This window comes from Tauraco erythrolophus, chromosome 7 (assembly GCF_009769465.1).
Source record: "Tauraco erythrolophus isolate bTauEry1 chromosome 7, bTauEry1.pri, whole genome shotgun sequence".
Taxonomy (NCBI): domain Eukaryota; kingdom Metazoa; phylum Chordata; class Aves; order Musophagiformes; family Musophagidae; genus Tauraco; species Tauraco erythrolophus.
In genome coordinates, this window is record NC_141471.1 from 39,582,563 (window position 1) to 39,606,590 (window position 24,028).

General features: G+C 37.8%; 1 protein-coding gene across 3 annotated transcripts in view; it reads right to left on the reverse strand.

Annotated features, from left to right (window-relative positions):
- ANKRD28 (ankyrin repeat domain 28) overlaps positions 1-24,028 on the reverse strand; it is a 130,330-nt gene that overhangs the window by 76,578 nt on the left and 29,724 nt on the right. The window contains exons 1-2 of one of the 3 annotated variants that reach the window (XM_009990805.2): positions 3,987-4,103; positions 2,817-2,900 (exon numbers count right to left, since the gene is read on the reverse strand). In XM_009990805.2, the coding sequence (XP_009989107.2) occupies positions 2,817-2,900; positions 3,987-4,103 (201 nt within the window). Of the gene's footprint in view, positions 1-2,816; positions 2,901-3,977; positions 4,104-24,028 lie in introns of those variants that run through there. The other 2 variants (XM_009990804.2, XM_086614333.1) reach the window with 2 other exon arrangements.

Consider the following 24,028-nt stretch of genomic DNA (forward strand, 5'->3'; position numbering starts at 1 on the left):
ATGAGAACATCATCTTACAGCCGCATACAGCAACTCACGTTATGAAAGGCCACTCATCTTGGAATTTTTCTAAATATAACACTACAGTAGAAGACATCATCTGTTTTAGGAATAATGCTCTAAATACAGCCCAACCCGGGTGCAATCTTTAGATACTACCATAACACCAAACAGTTACCACGGCCTAGCTTTGGGAAGCCAAATACACAGACTCAACTCACTTATCCTTAAAAGGCGTAACAAGTCAAATGCAATTAATGTTAAAGATAACATACACCGAAAGTAAAAAAGTAAACGAAGTTGGATGATAACAGAAGGAAAAAAACCACCCACATTTCATCAAGACACTTAACAGCTTTCCTAATTGAATGTCACTGTCACAACAAAGAACTACACAAAAGGCCTATCTTCAGTTCACTTCCGGGTGAAATTAATTTGCAGAACCCTGCTAGGTCTCCAGTTACAGAGTCCAAGCCATGCTCGGGGGAAGGGAGGAAGGAAGGAATCTCAACTATTAGAATACAAACTGCAAAATAATTAGTTGCTCCTGAGATGGGGAAATGACTCTGCAGAGGCATCAGAGGGAATGACTCTGGAATTCAAACAACTGTACTGAAGCACTTGGATAGCGAAGTGGAAAAAAAATCCAACATAGACACTGGTCTAATACAATCCACAACGGTGAAAGCAGTTTATCACGATCCTTCTCTTTATTAGGAAAAATACATAACCACTTCATTTTCTTCACTTTTTCCCTCCTTCTGTCCACAGCAATCTGTAACATAACTAAGGGGACAGCTTCAGATCTAGACTATGTAGGGATGTATTATGTCCAGCCAAGTACATACGGCAAACAGAAAATCCAAGGAAAACAACAAAACACACACACGCAGACATACACAAAGAAAAATCCACTAGGCAGTTTACTTCATTTCTACCAAACAATGGGAGGATTTATATGCTTATTTAATCCCAACACACAGTGTTTAAAGGGATATACGTGAATGTAATATTAAATACTGCAGTAGGACTAGGAGTGCCATGGTAGGAAGGAGTGATCACGTGTGGCAAGCATCTGCCTACACTGAAGAAGGTGGCTGTGAAAAAATTGGATATTTGTTCTGGATGAATTCTAAACACACCTTGGATGTTAGCAGCCCAAGTCTGCTAACACAGACGTTCTGTTAGAGGGCGATGAATCCACAGAATGGAATAAAAAAAAATTAAGATGTAAAATGTCAAAACCTCCAGATCTTGAATATTCTACCTACAATATTTTTCTTCACTGTAACTACCTGGCAGTCTGAAGTAACTCTCTTCAAAGAGGTTAAACAATTACAAGCTTTCCTATTTAAGTGTATCTGCTGACTTTGTATTTATGGGCAACTGTTTGACGAAACTTGACATGGAACAAAAACCAAAACCAAACCATTACCACATACATACTGAAATCTAGCAGAGGCTTTTGTAATAGATGATCTAGAGAGCAGAAAGATACTAACCTAACTCTGTTTACAGGCACTATAACCATGAATACTAAACCTGACTTACACATGGAGGAATAGAAATGAAACAATACAGCCTAACGAGCTTTTAAAAATAAAAACGGCAATATGGCCAGAGTGTACATGTGAAGAGACTGGAAGGATACACAGCTAATGCTCTCATAACTAAACAGAAGGTTAAGTCTTTTGGTATTATATAATACATCATATGATCTTGCTTAAGAACATGCATAACTACTGAAAAAGGAGAGGAAAAAAGTCCACCCTTATCAAACGAAACTTTAGATTTGACAGCAAGTTTACTTATATGGAGCCCTACTGAAGCTCTTCAAGACAATAGGAGGGCTACCTTATACTTCAGCTGGCATTGGTCAGATATAAATTCTGCAGAACGCTTTTAAATGTCAAAATACACATACCAAACTGAATACTTGCTTTTGGTTTACATCTCTCAAGAAGAAAGTGTAAACAATTATCATGGTCTTACACTGGCCACCATGTAGCATCCAGATGTCAGCCTTTGCTTTTTAGCATCACTCCTGTTCTGACATGTTTGGAGGAGAAACAGCTACATACATTCCCATAGTGTTAACGTCTAAATAGTTAGTCTGCCTTAATAATCCGAGCAATATTTAATCAATGTAAAGAGTTTATTCTATATTATCTTGCATAGTGTCAAACATGCATATTAGAATTTTAATAGGAAGCAAATACAGTAACTGCATGCTGTTCAAATCTTGAATTTCACCCAATGGAACAAACTCAATTTCATTTCAGCACAGTTTTTAAGTTTGCAGTGTCTGGGTTTGCAGCACTGCAAATAGGACATATAAACACAATTTCTCATTTTTACTTATTAATATAATCATTAGGCTTCCCTTTTTAAAATCCACTATTAAACTTACCTACTGAAACCCCAGACTATTTTCTTGCAATTGTCTAATATATAGCATGTGCTGTATTTAATTTAAAAAGAAACAAAGTCTACGTAGCATCACACTTAACCAGTCTAACTTTCTATGAAGCCTGATGCAACTGCATACACAAACTTTTCAGTTACCCAAGCACTGCAGAACTCGCATTTGTAAGGTATATAGAATTAGGTCTTTATTATCAACACAAATCTACAAAGATACACTCCTCCTTCCCAGTATTAAGTGTATGTATACACACACTTTACTTTGCCTATTACACAAAAGCAGTAAAATTTACAGCTCACGAATTAGCAAAGTTTTAAAGTGATTAAGACAGCAGAAAGCTATATCAAAACAAGATTAAAATGTATTCAAAGCTAATTATGTTTGTTTTTACCTGAAAATTAACATCTTCTTTCTTAAATATCAGTGCTCGAACTTCATCAGGGTCTCCATTAAATATAGCTTGAACCAATGATGGCTGAAAAGAAGAAAAAACACATCTTAGAATGTAACTCCATTTTAGTTTTTAATGATACACATATGGTTTTTTGATACGTAACACAAACACAAGATGACAACAAAATAAAACACCCCAGACAGTGAACTAAAGAAACCTGCAACAGCATTCAGAATTGAAAAAGAAATTTTGAGTTTTAAAAATCTCACACGAACGTACTCTAAGTCAATGAAATATTATTTTTTTAAAAAGGGTCCAGAAGACTAGCTTATAACAGCTGAAAAGAGAACTCCTCATAATAAAATTAGGGCTGTTACATGCTGCAAATTCTATACAATATAAGCAAGCAAATCCCTTTTACGTTAGCAAGTGACTAAAGTTACTAGGAGTTTTCCACCTGTTTAGATGGAGTGGGAAAGCAAAGTGCATCAGATAAGTATGGTAACAAATTCACACTCACACACATCTATTACTAAATATAGCAGGATTTCTTAGTAAGTAAGAAAAGCTGCTGAGGTATGCTAGCAAGATTTAAGTCAGCCACTTGATGAAATAATTTAAAGCAATAAACGCACAGTCTCCAAAGTTGGTCATTTTCAGAAAGTGGTAACTTGAAACTAACAGCTACATTAAGATTATGACTTATGCTATTTTTTAATTTAGCTTAGAATTGCTCTTGCTTGATGTACACTATATACTTATCAGTTCTCAAAATAAACACAGCATATTATTGCAATACAATGATTACATCAGTTGCTAAAGTGGTACTGCATAAACGTACCATTGAGGAATGAGGAGTGGAGCGAGGAAAAACCATTTACTTCAAATACAATTTACCAAGCCCTCTAAAAATCCTCTGCTATTATACAAGAGTTGAGATGTGTTATTGCTGCACCATAAATAAAAGTTACATGAAAAAGAACAAGCCCTTCCAAATATTAATTCCACAACTAAGTTTCAGCTTTCTCCCTCTTTAGTATAGGTAGTTTTTACCACCTTGCCCTGTTTCAACATCATGCATATTCACATTAACCTTAGGAAAATTACTATTGACATTTGTGACAGTATTATAAAGCAGGAAATAGGCCAACAAACAACATGCCTTACCAGCACATTTCCAGAGGGCAATGGACGTAAAGATACATTTTCCTGAGGTAATTTGGAAACAAATGTGGGAGAATCATCTTCCACCTCCTCCAAAACAACAATACAGACTCGACTCATTCGATCCGTTTGAGGAAACAAAAGCAAACAAAAAAACGCCAGCAACAGTATTTTTGGAACCAGACCGCAGGTATTGCAATGGGGACCATAGAGGAAGCACTTTCACCTGTTTCACACAGCCTCACAAACTTGCCAGGGCTACCGCTGGTGTATTAGCATTTAAAAAAGGACATTCCAATCCTCTCTTACACTTCATTTTTTTAGATTTAAACACCCTGAGATGTTCAAGACAATGCTGAAAAAAGTTGTTCCCTTTAAAATAAAATCTCCCCAGGCATCAAAACCACAATAATGAAACCGTGGAACAGCTGATAAAAATATCCCAAGATCCAATTCCATCCAAACAGCAGTCACTGTCGCACACAGCTGTCCTTTCACAAGCGAATTTGTCTCCGTTAGTGTCACAACTTCCACAGCGTCCTTTTACCCCCACAGTGAAATCATTGTTGCAGAAGATACGACACCATCCTTTCGAGGACGGAACAAGGAACAATCGCCCCGAGAGAGACGGCTGCAGCTATACCCACTCCTGCAAGGTCAGTTTTAAACCAACCGTCGCAGGCTTGCTGGTGACTGAAAATAAACGCGCCTTCTCATCATCCTGCCATTCTACAGCTTCCTTTCGCAATGTCAAAAACAGTCCAGACAGAAAAATACATCTCGTTTCCAGCAGTTATTCAGGACTTGCTTAGAGGAAAATAATTCTTTCCCATGCAAGAAAAATATCTGCAGCGTACAGCACGGCTGCAGTACATTTACATGCGATGAGTCAGACCACAGGGACAATGAACTCCTTAATAATATTGCCGGTTGAATCCAGCCTCCCCAAATGACAGCAACACAGACAGCGTTACTCCGTCAGGGACACAAGCAATGCGGAGCGTTCATTTTTCCTTCACCGGGCAGTAGCTGGGGAAAGCTGTGTTTCCCGATGGAGACATCAGGGAATGCGTTTGGCAGAAATACCGTTGAGGAAGAATGCTTCAGCAAAACAAGCTGGCTACCACATACAAAAGCTCAAATTACTGCCTCAGACTTCTTCTGCAACAGAAGTTCATCGCTCAAGTGTTTCTTTTGATCACCATGTGAATGCAGTTTCCATGATAGTCTTCATTCAGATGGCGGGGGGGGGGAGGGGGAACAAAAAAAAAAAAAAAAAATCAGACTCCGTACATCTTCTCTAAGCCAACTTCTTTATCCGAACATCTGTCACTGTGCCAACCTGATTCTCCTCTTCAGTTAGAGCTTCTGCTTCTCAGCTTTTTCTCCTTGACAAATTAAATTATACAATCAGCAGCTAGCCTCGCAAAGCTTGAAAAATCCTAGCTGTCCGAGCCGGTCATCAGAAGCCCGCAGGAGCAGAGCACGAACCAGCGCCACGGCAGCGTTCCCACTGAGCAGCAGCGACTGCAGCCTGGCAGGATGAAACGCCTAGTAATGCTCACATGTCACACTTACCAGAGAACCCAGCCACTGCTCCCACTGCAACTTCCTCTGGCATAAAAAGAAAAAAAAAAAGCGCCTTTTTCTATTTTTTGGGGGCAGTCTTTGCAGTTACGTCTGTGCCAGTTCTGTGACTAACGGAGCTGAAAACGTAAAAATCTTACAACTGAAGAAAGAGCGACTGTTTAATATTTTCCACTAAAAGCCACAAAGAAATCTAGTGTACTGGCTCTGCTGACTAACAATTTAGGCAGTAAACAATTCCAGCATTTTAACTGCTTTCATATGGCAATGGTCAGGGCAGCAAAACAGTCCTTCCTTAACTCACTGAAGACAAGAAAGTTCCCACATAAATACTCTGAAAATTAAATGAAAATAAAATCTCTCTTAGTAATTGATTTACTATTAACAAGTCAGCTATTAACGATCAAATCCATGGGTTTTTGCAACTAGCATGGATAAAGATATCCTCAGCTTGAAAAAAATATTGCATTGAGTATCATATAAATATAATATTAATATCATAGCAACATTCATACAATAATACAGCATAATAAAAGATAATATAAACCCCTACAACTTGCTGAATAAATACTTCAGCTCGAATCTGCCTAAATGGTGCTGGTTTGTGGGTGTATTATGTAAATGGCTTCTGTCAGAGTTGCTGGATAAGCTCCGGTGTTACAGTAACGAAGGGAAGGTTTTTCTTCCTGCTGTGCAGTATGAAGGCACTTTTAATGTCCTGCACAGGCTGGTAAGATCAGAATTTGCCAGTGATGAACAACACGTTTCTAGCTCTCCAATAAAGCATTAGGACTCCAGTTTCACATACGAACCCAGGCAGAGAGAAAGACAGGTTTAAGTGGTATATTAAATGGTTTGGATATTAATAGACATATTGAATTGCCACCTTTGGGGGCCACAGGCAGGAAAAGCTCACATCACCAGTCTTTTGAAATACGTCTATGGTAGCTTCACCGCAACATAATAAATTGCTGAACACGCACCTACTGACACTTCATGCAGGTGAAGGTTTTTGTAAGCGTGAAAGAGGACCTTATGGATGGGCGCCCTGAGCTCAGGACTGCTGGCTTGGCAGAATATAGCACCAGTTTCTGATTCACTGTGAAATTTCAGATACGATTCAAATTTCCCAAACGTTCTCATTTACAGCATGTGACTAACAAAACAAACATCTTCATAAATAAATATAGAGTCCAGTTGTTTTGGAATTTCATACTTTTGGTCTTAATTATGAAAAAGCAATGGTTTGTACACTACACTGCTTTGTTCTAGCATTTCAATCATTTATTAAAAAGAAACAACACAGATTCACATGAATACATATGAAAACTCATGTTCTTCTTGGCCACAGCAAAACCAGTTTAAATAAAAACAAGGACATCTTCACAGCTCGTCTACTGCAATACCCTACTGTCTGGTAAGGAACACAACAACCACAACCTGAAAAATACTTTGCTTTTTATTTGTGAAAAACACTCTAAAGTATAGACACTGTAGTTCACTTGCATAACTAAACATTCGCTCAGAAAAAAAAATAATTAAAAATCAGATTTTAAGTCTATAAGCAAAACACATGCTTGGGTTTCATACTATACACACACACACATACTTGGTATTCTAGCTAGGCCCATATGTTCAGTGTAAATGAACATTTTTTGAGAGCCAGTAAGTTTATATAGTAAGGAAATGCTAAGAGTTCCATATGTTTTCTTTGGAATTGCCAAGTAGACATGTTACTACATAGAGATAATATCCACTTTAATTCAAACTACCTGAAAGCGGTCCAGTTTTGATCTTTGCAATTAATGCTCCAAGTACACCTAAAAAATTTAGCTAGAAATTCAAAAGTTACCATAAGAAGTATAGGACTTCACACTTATTTTGTTGTTAAAATTCAGAAAATTAAGAATATTTGAATCTACTCTGATAATTATTCTAGAAATCTTACCTATAATAAAATTAATAGAAACTATTTCCAAAAGCAAGTTAAGATATTACATCCTGCATAACATTACACATATTTGAATGGTGACACTACTATGGTCAAAGAGTTAAAAGCTAATACGTCAGTCACAGTTTGCATTAGAAAGAGAACAAACACAACTGAGTCAATATTTTATTGATCTTGTTAGCCATCTAAGCTATACAAGTAAGTAGACAAAAAAAAACCACAACTCACACTAGGAATATGTGTGTGTGCAATTACTTCCATAACCAAAGGACAATCCAATTCTACAAACCTTTCATTTTTGCACTTGGAGGTTATTTAAAAGAACCATCTTCCCTCCTCCCATTCCCTTCAACTGAAAATACTGCCTTCAGAATGCAAATACCATCCATAATCATCTCTTCCTTCAACTTCAAAAAACGATCCAAGTTATCCTCTGGCATGCAAAATACAAGTTTCTAACGCTACCTAACAGCTACTTTGAAAGCCAAAAGTGGAAGTTCAGAATTCTACTGAAAGAAACCAAGCTAAGATTTCAGTTTTTCAGCAGATTCTCTAGACTAATAACTTTCAGTGCAGAAGAGATAATAGTAACAGAGAATGAAAGCCGAGCAAATTCAGGAGGATTAATTTAAGCCTCCTCTCCCCAAACTAGTTTAGGAATGATAACGGATCTTTGCAAAAGTATGAATAAAGAACACTGTATGTCTCAAAAAAAACATTCTTCAGTTTATCTTAATAAAACTTAAAATAACTGAAGACAGCAGATTATCAGCACTCATCTTCTCTAAATGTCACGTATTTCTAACACGAAATCTTACTAAACAAGTCGTAGGAAAGAAGAGTAAAAAAAGGTCTAACTTAAAAAAGAAAAAAGAATGCCGTATTTACTAGGGCTTGAGGGGTGAGCTATCTGATAACCTCCACAATAATTGTTAGCAAAGTAAGATCTCCATATTTAACGCTAAAATTTTAAGGACTGCAATGGAGAGAGAATAAAAAGAATTTTCAAGGGGACAACAGTGAGGATATGCATTTTTGCAAAAAAGGTTTTTTGTGTTGACATGATAGCTTTTTGAAAATTAAAACAGAGAAGTGTTCTAAATTTCAAACTACACCTGCCTTTAAGTAAACCAAGTTTCAAGAGTCTTTCGTGGGTGCATATAAAAAGAATATATTACAGGAAAGCAACGTGCAGGTTTAAACATGGATGACGGCAGCCATGTCTACAGCAGACAGAAAACACATGAACTCTGAATCAGCTAAAAATAGTAACCTCTTCCATAGATCTACCCTTTTCTCTAGGAACTGATGAGCAGAAGACTGTAGCAGCACTGTTGGTAACACCGAAAATCTCACCAAAGCACATTCAATATCAACAAACCTACCCAAATAAAGATTTCTCTCTTGCCAATCAGCATCTACCAAGTCTTTTTTCCGGCTGAGATTAATCCTACTGGTTTCATTTAGTATTTTGTGTAATTAAGGATCTAGGAAAGGAAGGAAATTGTTCTGTCAGTTTCCAATAAAACTGAAAAAAAATAGAACCAAGGAAATCTTATGAGTTATCTTTTAAACAATCTCTATCAGCTCTGCAAGGCAAAGACCTAATCTATGGATTTCTTCAGAAGACAAAGATTGCTTACAAGAGCTACAGCTGTAAGTACATAGGCACATCCTAGTATAAGCAGATTTTTATATAATTTAGCTAGAATATTTACTAAAGTGTTGCCCACATATAGACAGAGATGAGTGTTCAGCATCACCACGAATATAAGCTACAATACTTTTCTAGAACAGTGACTCACAAGGCTTCTGAACTCCTCTGCTGTTTCCTCCTCATTCCTGAGGGAATGAGGTGGAGTCAGGAACAAGAACAGTCTAAACCAACAAGAAATTACTACCTTTCTTCTCAATTTTGCTGTGTTTATTAAAAAAAAATCTAGTAACTGAATAGTCATCTCAACAAAAATTGAGACACAAACATCTCAAAGAAGAATAATCCAGCATTCATTCTAACTTTTCTCTATTGGAGCAGCATAATAAAAACTAATAATGCAAAGCATCTGTTTGTGATTGAGTTGTAAACTTAATTTGTACACTTAATCAAACTGTAACCTTTTAAAAATACTTCAGAAATATGATCTGATCAAAGAGCAATAAAATATCTTGAAAGTGTTACAGTTTACTAAGCAATTTTCTGTCTAAGACTTCTTGCACATTTTATACATCTGAACAATACACTAGTAGAGAAACTCTTGGCTGAAGCACCTTACAATCACCATAGTACAAGATAAATCAATACTGCTGAAAAAAAAATAGATTAATATCCAAAATATGGAGTCTAGTAATCAGAGATTAAAAAAAATACAAGTCTTATTTCTCTTCAGAGTAAGTGGAAATCTGTGGCTACAGCATCTTCCCTCACGATTTTCTAGCTAGGATGTCACCTACACCACTTTCATTTTTATTAAGGTCAAATTAAACTTCACTGGTAGGAGTTCTCTTTTTGTGCTCTTTTAGCATACAAGTCTAATCAAAATCAACAATCCATTCTTAAATCAACAAAAAGTACATAAAAAGTACTGTCTGTCTTCAGATTCTTGAGGTACTTTATTAAAAAGAGTATGTGCTCTGGCTGGGGGCTCCTATTGATTCATCAGCTGCGTCTAACAGCAGCTACCTCCCTGTCTTTTGACCGAAATGGAAGGCAGCTATTACACCCAGCAGCTTTTCTAAATAACAACCATATAAGTGTGACGGTGGAATCATCAGTATTATAAAATTAACTAGAAGTCAAAACAACTTCTGTTTCAGGGAAGGGAGACCACAAAAAGATTCATCTATGCACATATGTTGTTACGGATAGTTAAGGTAACTATGAAGACAGAAAAACAGATGTGAAAAACTACTTTAGGTAGTGTGGTGTGGGCTTTGGACAGAAGACAGGTTGGTTTTAAAGCAACTTTTCTTTTTGGGAGAAAGTAAGTGACAGAAGACGACTTCTGTTGGAAGATGTAGAAGATACTATCTCAAAATATCAGCTCAGTCAAAGACAGAAGCAGGCAAAACACTTCAGCATTTGTTAAACCCACACAAACCCACAGTTATTAGCTGTACACTTAAGTTGTTTTTTATCAAGTATGACAGCTTTTAAGAAATGTTCTCATAATATGAAAAGCAAGGCCACAGATTGGTTACAGGTATTTTCATCTGTTGGTAGAGCAAATGCAGAAAAGCCATTGAGAGCAGGAATACGTCTTGGTTCCTTCCAGCCCAGACCATGTCCACAGCCAATTTTGTTTTCTGGCACTGAAAACAGCATCAATTGCAATAACAACCACAGGATCCTTTCAGGAATAATTACTAAAGGCATCAATTTCAGCTCCGCACACCAGCTCTGAAAGCACAGTGGAAGAAAACAAACAAAACAAAAATCAAAGCCTCAGTCTCAGCAGCCCCTGTTTGCTCTTCATATGTCAACTGTCCTCTCCCAGCACTACCCAGCCAGTTGCTGGGAGGTGAGACTGGACTGGAACGCAACAATAACAACCCAGAGACATTGGATGACATCTACTCACTCTCACAGCTGGCATTGACAGTCTGATGCTTCAGGAAGCGATGCTATCACATCTTTCCAAGGAAAAGAAACAGATAAAGATAGCATGGCTGGAGCAAACGACTGGCTGCAGAATTCCTAATCTTAGTTTTATATCATCTATCACATTGCCTTGAAAGTGTTTATACCAATAGTGCACACGCTAATAAATTAAACTAAAACACGATCATACTAAATTGTATTAAAGCAGCTGGTAAAATAACTAAAAAAATTCCCTTTGGGCACGTGGGCGCACGCATACACCGAGAAGAATTAGTACATCTCCTTTGATCTACTTCTCTACTGATCTATAGTCACGCTTTAAAGATGAGCACAGGAACTGCTGATTTTATGCATCTCCCCTTTGAAAATTTCTTCCTGAAATACTGCTTCTGCAGGAAAAAACACAATCAAGCTTATTATTTATTACAAAAAAACCTAATCCGCATCACAAAAGGTCAACATAACAGTGCCTTGTTTTCACCATACAATAGCTTTGCTTTTGCCTCTTCTGTAGGTATTCTGAGGCTTGCAAATACAGTGCATGGTCTGGGCTTCAAGGACAGATACTATAATGCACAGGATCACCACAGGCCTCTCAGAGACTGCATCCTTGAACATCAGCAGATCTCCTTATGGTCTTCTAACGTATGGCATAGCAGGCTAACAGCTGCGTCTTGCTCTGATGCACTGAAACTAATTCCTTATGCCTGTATCCCCAAGTAAAGAAGCAATTCTCACCCAGCAGCTGCTCAACAGAAAAAACAAACAACAAACAAACATCAACACTTGAGTGTGATCTTTCATTGTTACATGAGAAAAGAACAAGTTTTGACTTCCCTGGATTTGGATGGTTTTGGGGTTGTTTTTTAATCTTGCATGTTTCTCTCCAGCGGATTATTAGGAACGCATTACAGTTAGTCTGTACAGCCAGTCAGCTTTCCCATTGAGGCTCATTTAGCTGCATGGGCTGCAAGACAACAATCTTTATCCTCACTTTGCTTTTTTCTTAACTTTGGTTCTTCTGCTGAAGGCTGGAAACCTCCTTAAAGGAAAGGCAGCACAACACAAGGTGCCCAGATTCAGCACTGGACAGTGCTGGCATTGAGATCGAAAATCGGGAAATTCTAGCAGGAGTCAAGAAACCTGGAGTAAAGTTCCTCAGTAAAGCTCTGCTGGATTGCCATACTGCTGAGCTTCTGAAGAAGCAAATGTTAGTCAGGTAGATTTCTAGAAATAGGAGTTGCTCTGCTGCCTGTGATGAGTGACCAATCTGATTCTATCACGAGCTCCACTCTAAATGATGACATCTAAAAGCTGTCATTGCAGAGTGTTTGATGAGCCTGGGATGACAGACAAACCAATTACTCCTTTCCAAGTAACATCAACGTTTTTCTTCCCAATACTGTTCTTTAATTTAATGCAGATGTGCCATTCTCCTCCTTTTCCCCTTCTCTTCCCCCCTATAAAAGTCATTAGCTAAGTAATTTTTTTCAGCACTGTTTCAGTTACACTGGAGTATGTCTCCTGTGTACTCTCACTGGAGTACGCTTTCGAGTTCTGCTCCAAGTTATGCAGAAAGAAGAAAGAGACCTGAATTTGACCAAGAGCATATGAAACTAGAGAAGAGATTCTGGTTCATAAAAGATGTTTTTATTTTAGCAGGTAAGAACTGTAGCAGGTAGCCATATAAAAATGTAACACAAATGCTAGTGTTCTACAAGACCTTCTGCAAACTTGAAAAGTGAGTCTCCTGACTGAATTTTTATCCTGTACCACGTACAGAAATTAGGCAGAAAAGTCAAGTCAGTTATGCCAGTCAGTGGAGGGCTTTCACAGTTTTATGTCACCAACCACATGAATACTCATGAGTAAGTTGCCATGGTTACAAAATGTTTGCTTTTATACATTCGCCTGCAATTCCTATGGAATTCCCACACGGCCAAAACCAGCAGTGGTTGGGAGTGCTCCACCAACATTTAAGAACTTGAGTCAGAAACGCATACCGCTTCCGCTCAGACTATTATCTGGGAAACACTAAAAAAATGATTCATACCATTTTGAGCCATGGAAGGGAGGAAACAAACATCACATTCAACTATTTAAAACCTTCCGTGATGACTCACATCAGCTTAGGACATTTCCAGAATTGGTAGCTTTTCTCAAATAACAAATTGCTGTAGACTAGTGAAGAAAATAAGCTGTTGACTATTCAAGAAAATAAACAAGATCAAACCTCTTTCAAGAGAACCATTCAACTATCAAAGAAGGAATAAAAGGGGAAGGGTTGTTTTTTTTTGCCTGCCCAAAACAAAACACAAAACCCAAGAAGTTCAGTGGATCATATCTCCGTGGGCCAAGATCAGAAAGTCCACCAACTCCCAACTGATAATTATGCCTATTTACGTTTGATTTTAGTTGTATTTGCAAAACTCAGCTTGGAAATTCTACTACAGCAAGTCTGTTAACCTGTCATATTTCAGCCATATTAGTGAGGTTTTATCTTACTGTGTTTTGCTTGGACTCACACAGTTGTGTGATTTCAGCAGCCTGCACTAACTAAACATTCATCCAGTCACGGGGCAACAAGACATAACCAATTAAGAGTGAGGAATAACGAACAGCCTGTGAAAAGCTAAGCACAGAGCACAGCAATGCATCCAAAGAAGTGTTATGCAGCACTCACCGGCCTCCAGTAATTAAATGACCATGAGGGAAAGTAACAAGCGTTGGACTGAGGAAAGAAAAAACCACTAAGCAGGAGCAATTATATAACATAGACTGCTTTTCTCCTACTAGAAGGGCCACTGGGAAGAGGACACTTCTCATGGAAGCAATTCCTGTCTAACACTTCTCAAGTCTGGCCATCTTAGAGAAGGAAAGTTAAATTAGCTTTGAATGTCTGCCTGCTACTCACTTGTAAGTGTAACACTGTTAAATAAAAGAACTAAGAAGCACTATCAAGAGGAAACACTATATTTAGAATGACAGCGTGATAGCAGCAAACGTTTTCTCAGAAGACCACACAATTTCTATGATTCAAAACACAGCTCTGATTTTGTCAAAGAGAAAAGGACAACAAAATCTACTTCTTCAGAACACCTACTCTCCATTTTTGTCATTACTGAAACTCTCCTAGTAGAAAGTTTTGGAAGTCAGTAATACTATGAGAAGGAAGAGGTTGAAATAAATAGGTCAAAAAATCTCAACCTTTAAGAAAAAAAAAAAAAAAAAGAAAAACTGTTGCCTTTAAAAGTTTCTGTTCACATTTTCCTACTCATTACTCAAGTGATGGTACCATCTGCCTGCAGCCCAGGCTCTCCCTCCCTGTCCCACCCAGGAGAGAGTGTTGATGCAGGAGTGTGGGGGTTTGGATAGAGTTTGGTAGTGAGGGTTTTTTCCCCAGGATGGGGTTTGGGAGGAAAAGGCCTTGAATACATTGATTAATTTTCTTTGAAAGATTTAAGAGTTTTCTTTTAAAGATTTTTGAAATCAGACTCTCTCGTGCAGAAGAGCTATTAGAGCGGAAATTATAAAAATTTAACTAGTATAATACTAAAAATGCATACAACATTCCTACCAGTGCAACACTATTAACACAGTTTTGAGTAGATATGAATAGACTGTGACCACAGAAGCCACAGTTCAGCTGGCTTGCTCACATATGGGATTTTGTTTCCATACATATCAGAGACTCAAAAAACTATACGCAAGTGAACAAAACAAATTCTAGTCGCTATGGATACCACCACTTTTATGTGTTTTATCCCTCTTCAGTATGTAAACATTCAGCACCACTGTATACAAATTATTCTGATTCTCTTTAAAATAGTGTGGGTCAATAGCTGCCTCATGTATCAGGATTTACTGTTTGAGGGAAGCTAAATTTCCTAGAAGTTTTTAGGAATCCCTCCTTTGTGTCCAAGAAAGAGCTCCTTTCTGGCAACTAGAAACATTATGGAAAACACAGCTGGATAAAATTCACATATTCACACATGCATATGCACACTACTACAGGATGAGAGCACTCATCTGAATCTGTGCAGCTGCCAAAATGGGTTGCTTTTCCCAAAACTGAGCAAGGAGAAACACAGCAACACCCAAGAATCTTACCCGGCTGCTTCAAACCTTGCCAAGAGTCCTGCCCTTGATGCCCACCAGGGAAGTAGCTTCCAGGAAGGCTCTTACACAACCCTCCAGGATAAGAGCATGGAAGCAACATTTATTCTCAGAAGTCAGTTTCACTATCAATTTTTCTGTTATTTGGAAGATTAAAAAGCGCTTTCCTTAAAAAGCTGAGCAGTCTATTGCTAAATTAAGTTTCACAAAATATAACGAAGTATTAATTGAGAACACTAATTAAAGTTTTACCAGTCTAGAAATTTGTTTGGTTTTTGTTTGTTGAGGGTTTTGGGTGTTGGTTTTCGGGTTTGTTTTTTTTTTTTTTTTGAAGTGACATCTGAGGAAGTGGATGAGTCTGATTTTAACTGCTGGCCACCGGAGAGACTCCTCAGTCCTCCCTTCCTCACATGATCCTTGCACATTCACATCCCCTTCCTGAGCCAGCACAGGCACTTGTGTGATCCAATTGCCCCTATTCATGTTTTTTTTTCTGGAGAATTATTTGAGCCAGCTCACCATGGGCTGACAGCTGACACCGAAGCAGTGGGAGCGTTCAACTGCTCACTGCAACAGAAAGTGAGGCAATTGCTTTGCAAAACCGCACCCGCAAGCTGAGCTCCCATCACCAACAATATCCCAGAACTACTTCATTCCTTGTATTTTCCTAAAAATCCCAAAACAGCCTTCTTGACACCTGAACTTTTCCAAACTTGGACACTATGACAATCAAGCATATCACTCATGAAATTCTTTCCAATTACACAAAAACTTACTTACGCAAAGAACTCAAGTTTTTCCTCTTATGATTCAGTATATAAATCACTCCGAGTATGCTTCTTTTAAAAAAAGTATTTCACAACATAGAAATGTCACAGACTGTGTTAATCAAACTGCTCCTACAGTACTAACAGTATCTATAAAGCATATGGCAGTAAGAACAGGCTATAGAATTTTAGGGCTTAGTTTTCAAAAAATGCACACAAAAACAATTACGGATGCGGAATCTACATGTAAACAATTTATGTATTATCATAGGAGCACAACAGGTAGTTACAACGTTACACAATCATCCATCCATGATGTAAACATTAATCCTGATTGAAAGAAAAAACAAACCACAAGTTTATTTTGGGGTTCATTTCTTCCAAAATCTTCCTAACACGGGCTTCTGATTGAAGTGATTGTGATTTCTTCATTTAATATGACATCTAGAGGAGAACTTGCAAAGTAAGTTTTGGCATTCTGAAAAGCCAACAAAATGCTTTAAAGGAGCACTTATAATAGAGAATTAGAAAGATGGTGTCAGAACAGAATACGTAACACATGTCAGCAGTTCATTATTTATTTAAAACATTAAGAAAATCAATTTCTATATACCCTCTCCTCTAAGGCTTAGGTATCTTAGAATCAAAAAATAACCAAAGCCCCTTCAGCAAACATGTGAGTATGAAAAGGGAACATATCTGCTCAAGAATTTGCAGAAATGAGGCCACAGAGCACCAGTATCCAATTGTTTCCTAAAACTTTTTGGCAAGGTAACTTTTATTTTATAAAAGCATTATGAAAAACAAAAACTAGGTTTCTATGTAATATAAATATTCTGAGTATTATGAATATGTTAGGAACACATTAACATGCAGTAACAAAAAGTCAAGAATATGGTTTAGAGTACTCCTATTTGTTTATATCTTATGCACCAAGCTGTGCAAGGTCTTCCCCAGAAAAATCCACTAATGCAACCAGCCTACTCAAAACATATGACAATTAAGAGAGAATACCACTGAACTCAAAATGTTTTGTAAACTGAACCCAAATCTAGAAACCCATCAATAACCTTACACATCATCTTGTTTAAAAAACACCACACACATTATTATGAAAATGCAACCTTTAAGTCATGCAGATATAAATTCTGGAGTCTTGACTCAGCTGTTGGCTCCTCCTCTCCTGCAAATGATTTCAAGCCCTAGGAATTAAAGGCAACCAACTACTTTTTCAGAAGGAAATGTTGATCTCCCAGGTTTCTTCTTGGATGTACACTGACACCTTATGGACATTTAAAAAAATTTTAAGGTCTCCTCTTAGTTCTGGTTTTCGCTCTGTGTTTAAAATGCCAATCACTTTTTTGTTGTGTGTGTTTGTTTTGTTTTTTAAATCTCACATTGTCCTCTTTAGAAATGTACAGGACATTATTTGGTTTATTGCTGATTTTCTCTTAATAAAATACCACTTATCATTCGTTTTGGATGAGTGGGGTGGGGCGTCCCCCCAAACACTGAACCACGGAACACAAACATAAGGTACCTCTCTCCAGCTTCAGCCCCTCCAAACTGCAGAGAAGCAAACACAAACCCTGGATTGGACTAGATGATCCTCCGAGGTCCCTTCCGATCCCTAACACTCTGAGATTCTGTGAACTCCTTGCAGAACAGAGAGACCAGGAAGAAAAATACACAAGTGTCACATGAAGAATGAGACTGGAACTGACAGAAATTAGCTCTGAACAATTTTCTGGGGCTACACAGAAGCCCTTTAACTCTTTGAAGTCCATGAAAGCCTTCATAGTTACACACATGATTACCTAAAAATATTGACAAAATTCAACATTTCCAGTTCAATGTATGGCAAAGTAGCAACAAGCTTTATTTTAGCACTGTTGTACCATAGAAAACAAAGGTAAAAAGTGAGGTTCCTTCTAGATTCTCATTCTGGAGTAGAAGCGTGTTACCTTTCACTTCTCCCAACAGGCTGTCTAATATGAATGAAAAACAAACCTTTGCCATTTCTTCTTCCTTGATTGAGGCAGGAGAACAGAAAAAAAAAAATCTCAAAACCCAAAACCCACACAGGCAAGGAAAAAGTCTGTAGAGATCTATGCAAATAGCTAAGACACATATCATAAACCAACAAACTACTCCTTGCTAAATAAAACTATAACCTCCTCAATAGTGAAAAATATATGACAGTAATACAAATTAACTAGGCCTATAATGCATATTTGCTAGGGGTATTATCAGACTTATTAAAAAACTGTAGAGCTAATGTAATTAACGATATCCATGAAATATTAATATGCAGGGGTAAAAAAGACTCATTCTCTTGAAATATTTATCTTTACCTAATATGCAAGACAAAACCACTTAAAGCATATTGTTAGTTCTCAAAAATGAAAAGAAACTCCATTATGTCATTTCTTTAGAGGTACCACTTCACGTTTCTTGATGTTGCAAAAAAGAACACTTGAATTTTGTTTTCTAAAGTATATATAGCATTCCTCAACACAATATTTAAATATTTTGGCAAAATCTGTGAGGCCTTGTGTTTGTTTTTTTTAAATAAAACTATTAAAACAAATGTAAAAAAAGCTTTTACCTCATCTCTTTCCAATGCTTAAGGGAAGAGGAAAAGATTCTCAAGTATTTCCTTTTACTTAATACAAGCTTTGTTTTAACACTTCTTTTGAAGTGGAATTCCTGTAGCATTAAAACCAAATCAAGAAGGACAAAAAGATTCATTTTCCATCCCAGAGAAACATCACATCAACTCCTTGTCCCACAGGGCTCCTGGCTTTCACAGAGATGGAAAAAGCAAACTGCCAGTCAGCATATTTTCCCAACACATTCCCTCCCACCCCAGCCAAAAAGCAGCAGCTGGTAAATTCCAATCATTGTGGAAGAGAGCATATTTTTCAGTCATTACTGTCACCATCTGGTCAAAAAGAAAGGAAATATCACACCTATTCTCGTTTATAAAAGATTAAAAGTAGGTCATTTTTAAGTATGCACTTGAGAAAGAATCCCACGTAATGCATTTAAGACTAAAGTTTATTTTGATCCACATATACATATTAAAGAGTTGCTAGCAACATCTGCAGAAATGGCAGACTGTGCTAACTGCCACAGGCATCCGGCTTTGTAACTCAGCCAAACTTCAGACTCAGGTTTTCTGCATCAGGTGCCAGAATCAGTTAAAAACCACAGGGAGAAAAAAAAAAATAAAAAAATAATCAGTTTTACTAGGATTAGGAGAAAAATAAATTTTATCCTCATCAGTTCAACCCACACTTAGAGCAATTTAGCAATTTAAGTTATGGCACCACACTGTTTTGTAGCTGGTACATGAAATTTTGAAAGGTAAAAGAAACATGCACCATCCTGGTACCCATTACACACAAATAATGGATTTATGTTTTGTGGGTTTTATTATTATTGAGCTGTCAAAATCAGCCCAAATTTCCTTGAGTTTAAGTCTCTTATCTGTATAATACAAATCTTTTCAGTTAGCTTGTAGCTGTCTGGCAACTCAGTTTTCTGAATAATTTAACCCAAAAGAACAATTTTCAGCCATAAACAATTCCCACAACCCGTAAAAAGCAGACTAGCAAGCTGTGTCCAAAACCTAATTACTCACTCTTCAAAAAGCGCAATTTCTGGAAATATTTTAGCTAGCATCGTATTTTTAAATAAGGATGTGCATTGCATTGGTATTCATACAAGAGCAAAACGAGGTATTTCAGCAACCATGACTTTCACTTTCCTAACTAAACCAGTAGTAACCATTTCCTTTAAAGCCACTCCATCCCCAAGACAGACATAAGGAATAGAGAGGGGAAAACAACACTTCTCCCCACTACCTGGAAGTCAAGACACTTCCCCCTAATAGTTTGATTTGCATTTAAGATATTCCAGTTTCATTCCTGTCTAGGACAGCTCAGGCAAGAAAAAAAACGCTACAACATATAAAATTGGAAAAGACAGGTCTGCAACCCGAAGCTTCCTACAGGCTCCAACGCCTGTCAGATAATGGGAGACATCCATACCACACAGCAGCTTGGCCTCCGGATCCCTAGCATATGAGACAAGGAAACTAAAAGAAGCTGCAGCTTGTCAATGCTGTAAAAACACAATTGGTACCAGCAGTACAGAACAGAACCCATTTGGTTATTTTATGTACCTATGGAGATTTAACAGGATGAGTGAAGGGGTACAAAATCCACTTGACTATACAGGAAAAGAGACAAATGGAACTCCTTGGAGAAAACGAGAGAGTCAAGTTCTTTGGGGCACTTCAGCAATGCTAGGAAAAGTTTTACTACTGGAGAACAATGAAAAAACAGTCACCTTTCTCCCTGTGAGGACTACCTTAAAGCATACCCCTCAGAAAGGTACAAAGTGTCTTAAAAACGACTGGGCCTGCAGCACAGCACCAAGTGAGAACACAGAAGTTGACTGCACAGTCTGATGGGAGCAGGCAGAGATTCTGCGAATCTCAGCACGTTCTCTACTCAGGGATGCCTGTTTTTAATCTAATTAACACATCTGTATCAATATACTGAAGTATCTTTGCGTTTAGGATTTTTTGTTGGTTTTGGTTTTTGCAGGGTGTTTTGCTTTGTTTGCTTTAAGGCCAGTACCTTTGTTCTGTTGTTTAAATATCAACAAAAGGGTTCAGATTCAAGAAGTAAAAAACCAAATCACTCAAGATAGCTTTCACCTGGAAATTGACTCAACTGCATGTTAGGAACTTCACATATATTCAAGTACATATTAATACAGATTTTATCCATACTTGGAACAGTTTACCTTGAGCTTTAGCAGTAAAAAGCAGTTGCACAGCTTCTCAAAAATTAAGGTTTACAAGGGAGTCAGATGACAAACACAAAACGAACAAAAGAACCAAACCAAATCAAAAAACGTACGGCACCAACGCAAATCTTGATGCTCAATCCTTAGGTTACCAGGCCCAGCTTTATATCCAACTGTTGTGGTTTAACACAGCCAGCAACTAAAGGCCACGTAGCCGCTTGCTCACTCTACCCTACCCCCAGGGAATGGGGAAAAGAATTAAAGAGGAAAAGGGAAGGAGACTCGGCAATTGATATAATAACAATAATAATAATAATAATCCAAAAGCATTAATTATAAAATAATAATATAATATATTAATATATATTATCATATATATAAAACCAAGTGATGCGCAGTATAATTGCTCACCACTCGGTGACCAATGCCTGTCCAATCCTGGCAAATGATCCCAAAACAGTAAATTCCAACACCACAATCGCAGATAAGTGAGAAGTCCAAAAAGAGAGCAAGGTAGCTAGAACTCCGAGACAGAGAGAGAGCCTCCAGAAGAGCAAGAGCCCTTTCTTCCCAGTCAACACTCATCTACATACTGGGCGTGATATTGCATGATATGGAATACTCCACTGGCCAACTTACCCCTCAATCTTAAATCTAAGTTCAAATCAGAAAAGGAGTAGTGGGCCCTTTGCCCCAGCATTGCTCCCCCCGAGCCTGTTGTGCTCCTGCACAGTCAGAAGCACGGGAAGCTGAAAAGTCCTTGATGTCCCAGTAACAACTATAAACATCAGTGTGCTATCGACATCCTTCTTGTAATAAATCCCAGATTAAATCCAAAACAGAGAGCTCTCCTAGCTGCTAAAAAGAAAAACTGACTGTCCCAGTCAAGACCAGGACACCAAAATCAGCAATTTTCTGGGGCAAGCAGATGCAAAAAGTTTTAACAGCAAGGTACACCTCCTCTTTGGTAGCAGACAAAGTCATAACAAAAAATTCCTTATAGAGGAGGCTTTTGAAAATTATCAGCCACGGCCCACAATAAATGTGTAAACAAATTGAACAGTTTGAGGAGGTTGTTCTAATAAAGATCTGAAACAGTTTTGTGTGCCATTTCTCTCTCAATGCTCAGCATGAGTTCAGATATCTATTCAGATGAAATTCTGAATATAATTTACCTCGAAACCCTGAAAAAGACAATCATCCTAAGCATATGACAACTATCAAACACTGAACACCTCTGTGCAAATCACAGCAGCAACAGAAACATTCAGACAAATCAAAAGGAGTACAGTGGAACCATCTGAAGTCCCTATTATGCTCGATAGGAATGATGTCTTGCAAAAGAGGTGCTCAATCAAACAGTGCCAGTCTTTACAATTTTGCTGCAAATGCTGCAAGTATATAGTCAAGAATGTCCACAAGCAACACTCCCCAACCAAAGACACTGTTAAGATCTGCGAGTAAAGGGTCTAGCTGAACTCTGCTCACACGGAAGATGTCTTCCAAAGCACCCTAACTGGAGGACCCCCAGCAGCACAACCCAGGCCCTGCAGTGGTACTTCCCAAGGAGCATCCCAGCTGCTGGGAGCACAGACTATGGGGCTGCCTAAAGTCCCAAGAGGGCTAAATCAGCTCTGGGCGGTTGTGAAAAACAAATGACTTCAAATTTACAAACAGACCTGCTCATATGGAGCTCTGAGATAGTTTTTTTAATTATTATTTTGAAAGTCACAAGGTTAGGGGGTGGAAATGCATAGAGAAAGAAGGATTAGATTACATGCAAGAAAAGTCTTAATGAACCAAGGTTCATGCTCCACACCTTTAAAGCAAAAACTTCCAGCAACTGAAAATACTACTCATGAGAACCTCCCCCACTTCCTCATCCATTTGGGGAAAGAGTACCAAAACCACTCCTGTTACACTCAGCAACAGTTCCTCTGCTTAGGGAGGAAAAAAAAAAAAAAAAAAAAAAAAAAAAAATCTATCAGACTACCATGAACTTCTTAGAATGCAAAGTTGTATCAAAACTGTCCTATACCATTGCTACTGCTCCCAGAACCAGATGCTTTCAAACAGAAGTAATATAAGCAATGCGTCCTTTCATTACTGGTATCATGTATTACTGCTGTCAGTCATGTCAAAAAAATACTGATTTTTGTATCACAGTCTGCACTACGGAGGTATGAGGAGGAGGGTAAGACCATGCTGAGTGAGAACAGACTCGTTTTCTAACTTAGTGGTAGCAACACAGAAATAACTATGCAGGTGCTGCTTCTTTCAGGATAGAGGTCTCCTTCAATATATAAGCAGTACAATTTTAAAAAAATAAAATAAATAATCAGAACTGATGAACACACAGCCTGTTCATTAAAACTGGCTTCTTCAGTTTTCATTCAGCAGTAACCGTTAGAGTCTAAAGTGATTTACACTAGCTTCTCAGGTAAATCTACTTCTGAAGTCAAGCATCAAAAAAAGCATCATCAAGCATCAACACTTCTCCAAAAATCAAGAATAGTTCACATATAACCTGTTCTTCCTCAATAGACAGAAAAAAGATGGAAAAAATAGAATATTCTTCCTTAATAGATAGAAAATAGATGGAAAAAAATATGACATTTACATCTTCTCTAAGCTCTTATGATTTTTTTCACTATGCCAGGTTTACATATCCTTCCCTCTGTAAGGGCTTCAGCTTACTAAGAGAAATGAACAAAAACCAGCATAACAGCCCAGAAGTGTTTTGCACTCCTCAACAGCATGAAGCTGGTTCTTCAGCTGAGACCCATACTAAAAAATTTTCCAATAAACCTATGCAAGTTGGGAAGAACTGTGAATTTACACTACTGAAGCAGTTATGCGAGACTTTTGTCAACATGGACTGCTTTGTCCAGAGAAGCAGTAGATACCACGCTAGCATAGAACAATCTCCCCCAAGGGAATGGCTTGCCACTAATGCTCTGTTTGTAATTTCAGAACTACTTTTAAGTGCAAACAAACAAATAGTCTTGATCTATTTTCCCATGCTAGAAGGAAAAAAGAAAGTAGCTGTACTGGAGCCTGAACTGGAAGGCAATAGCCCACTCAAAAGTCACTGCCATGATTAAACAAGAAAACATCCCAAATAAAGGAAAAAAAACACAAAAAAAACCCAAAAGCCCTGTTGTTTCAAAGGAAACAATGGTGTTCAGTCTTGAAACTAGGACAT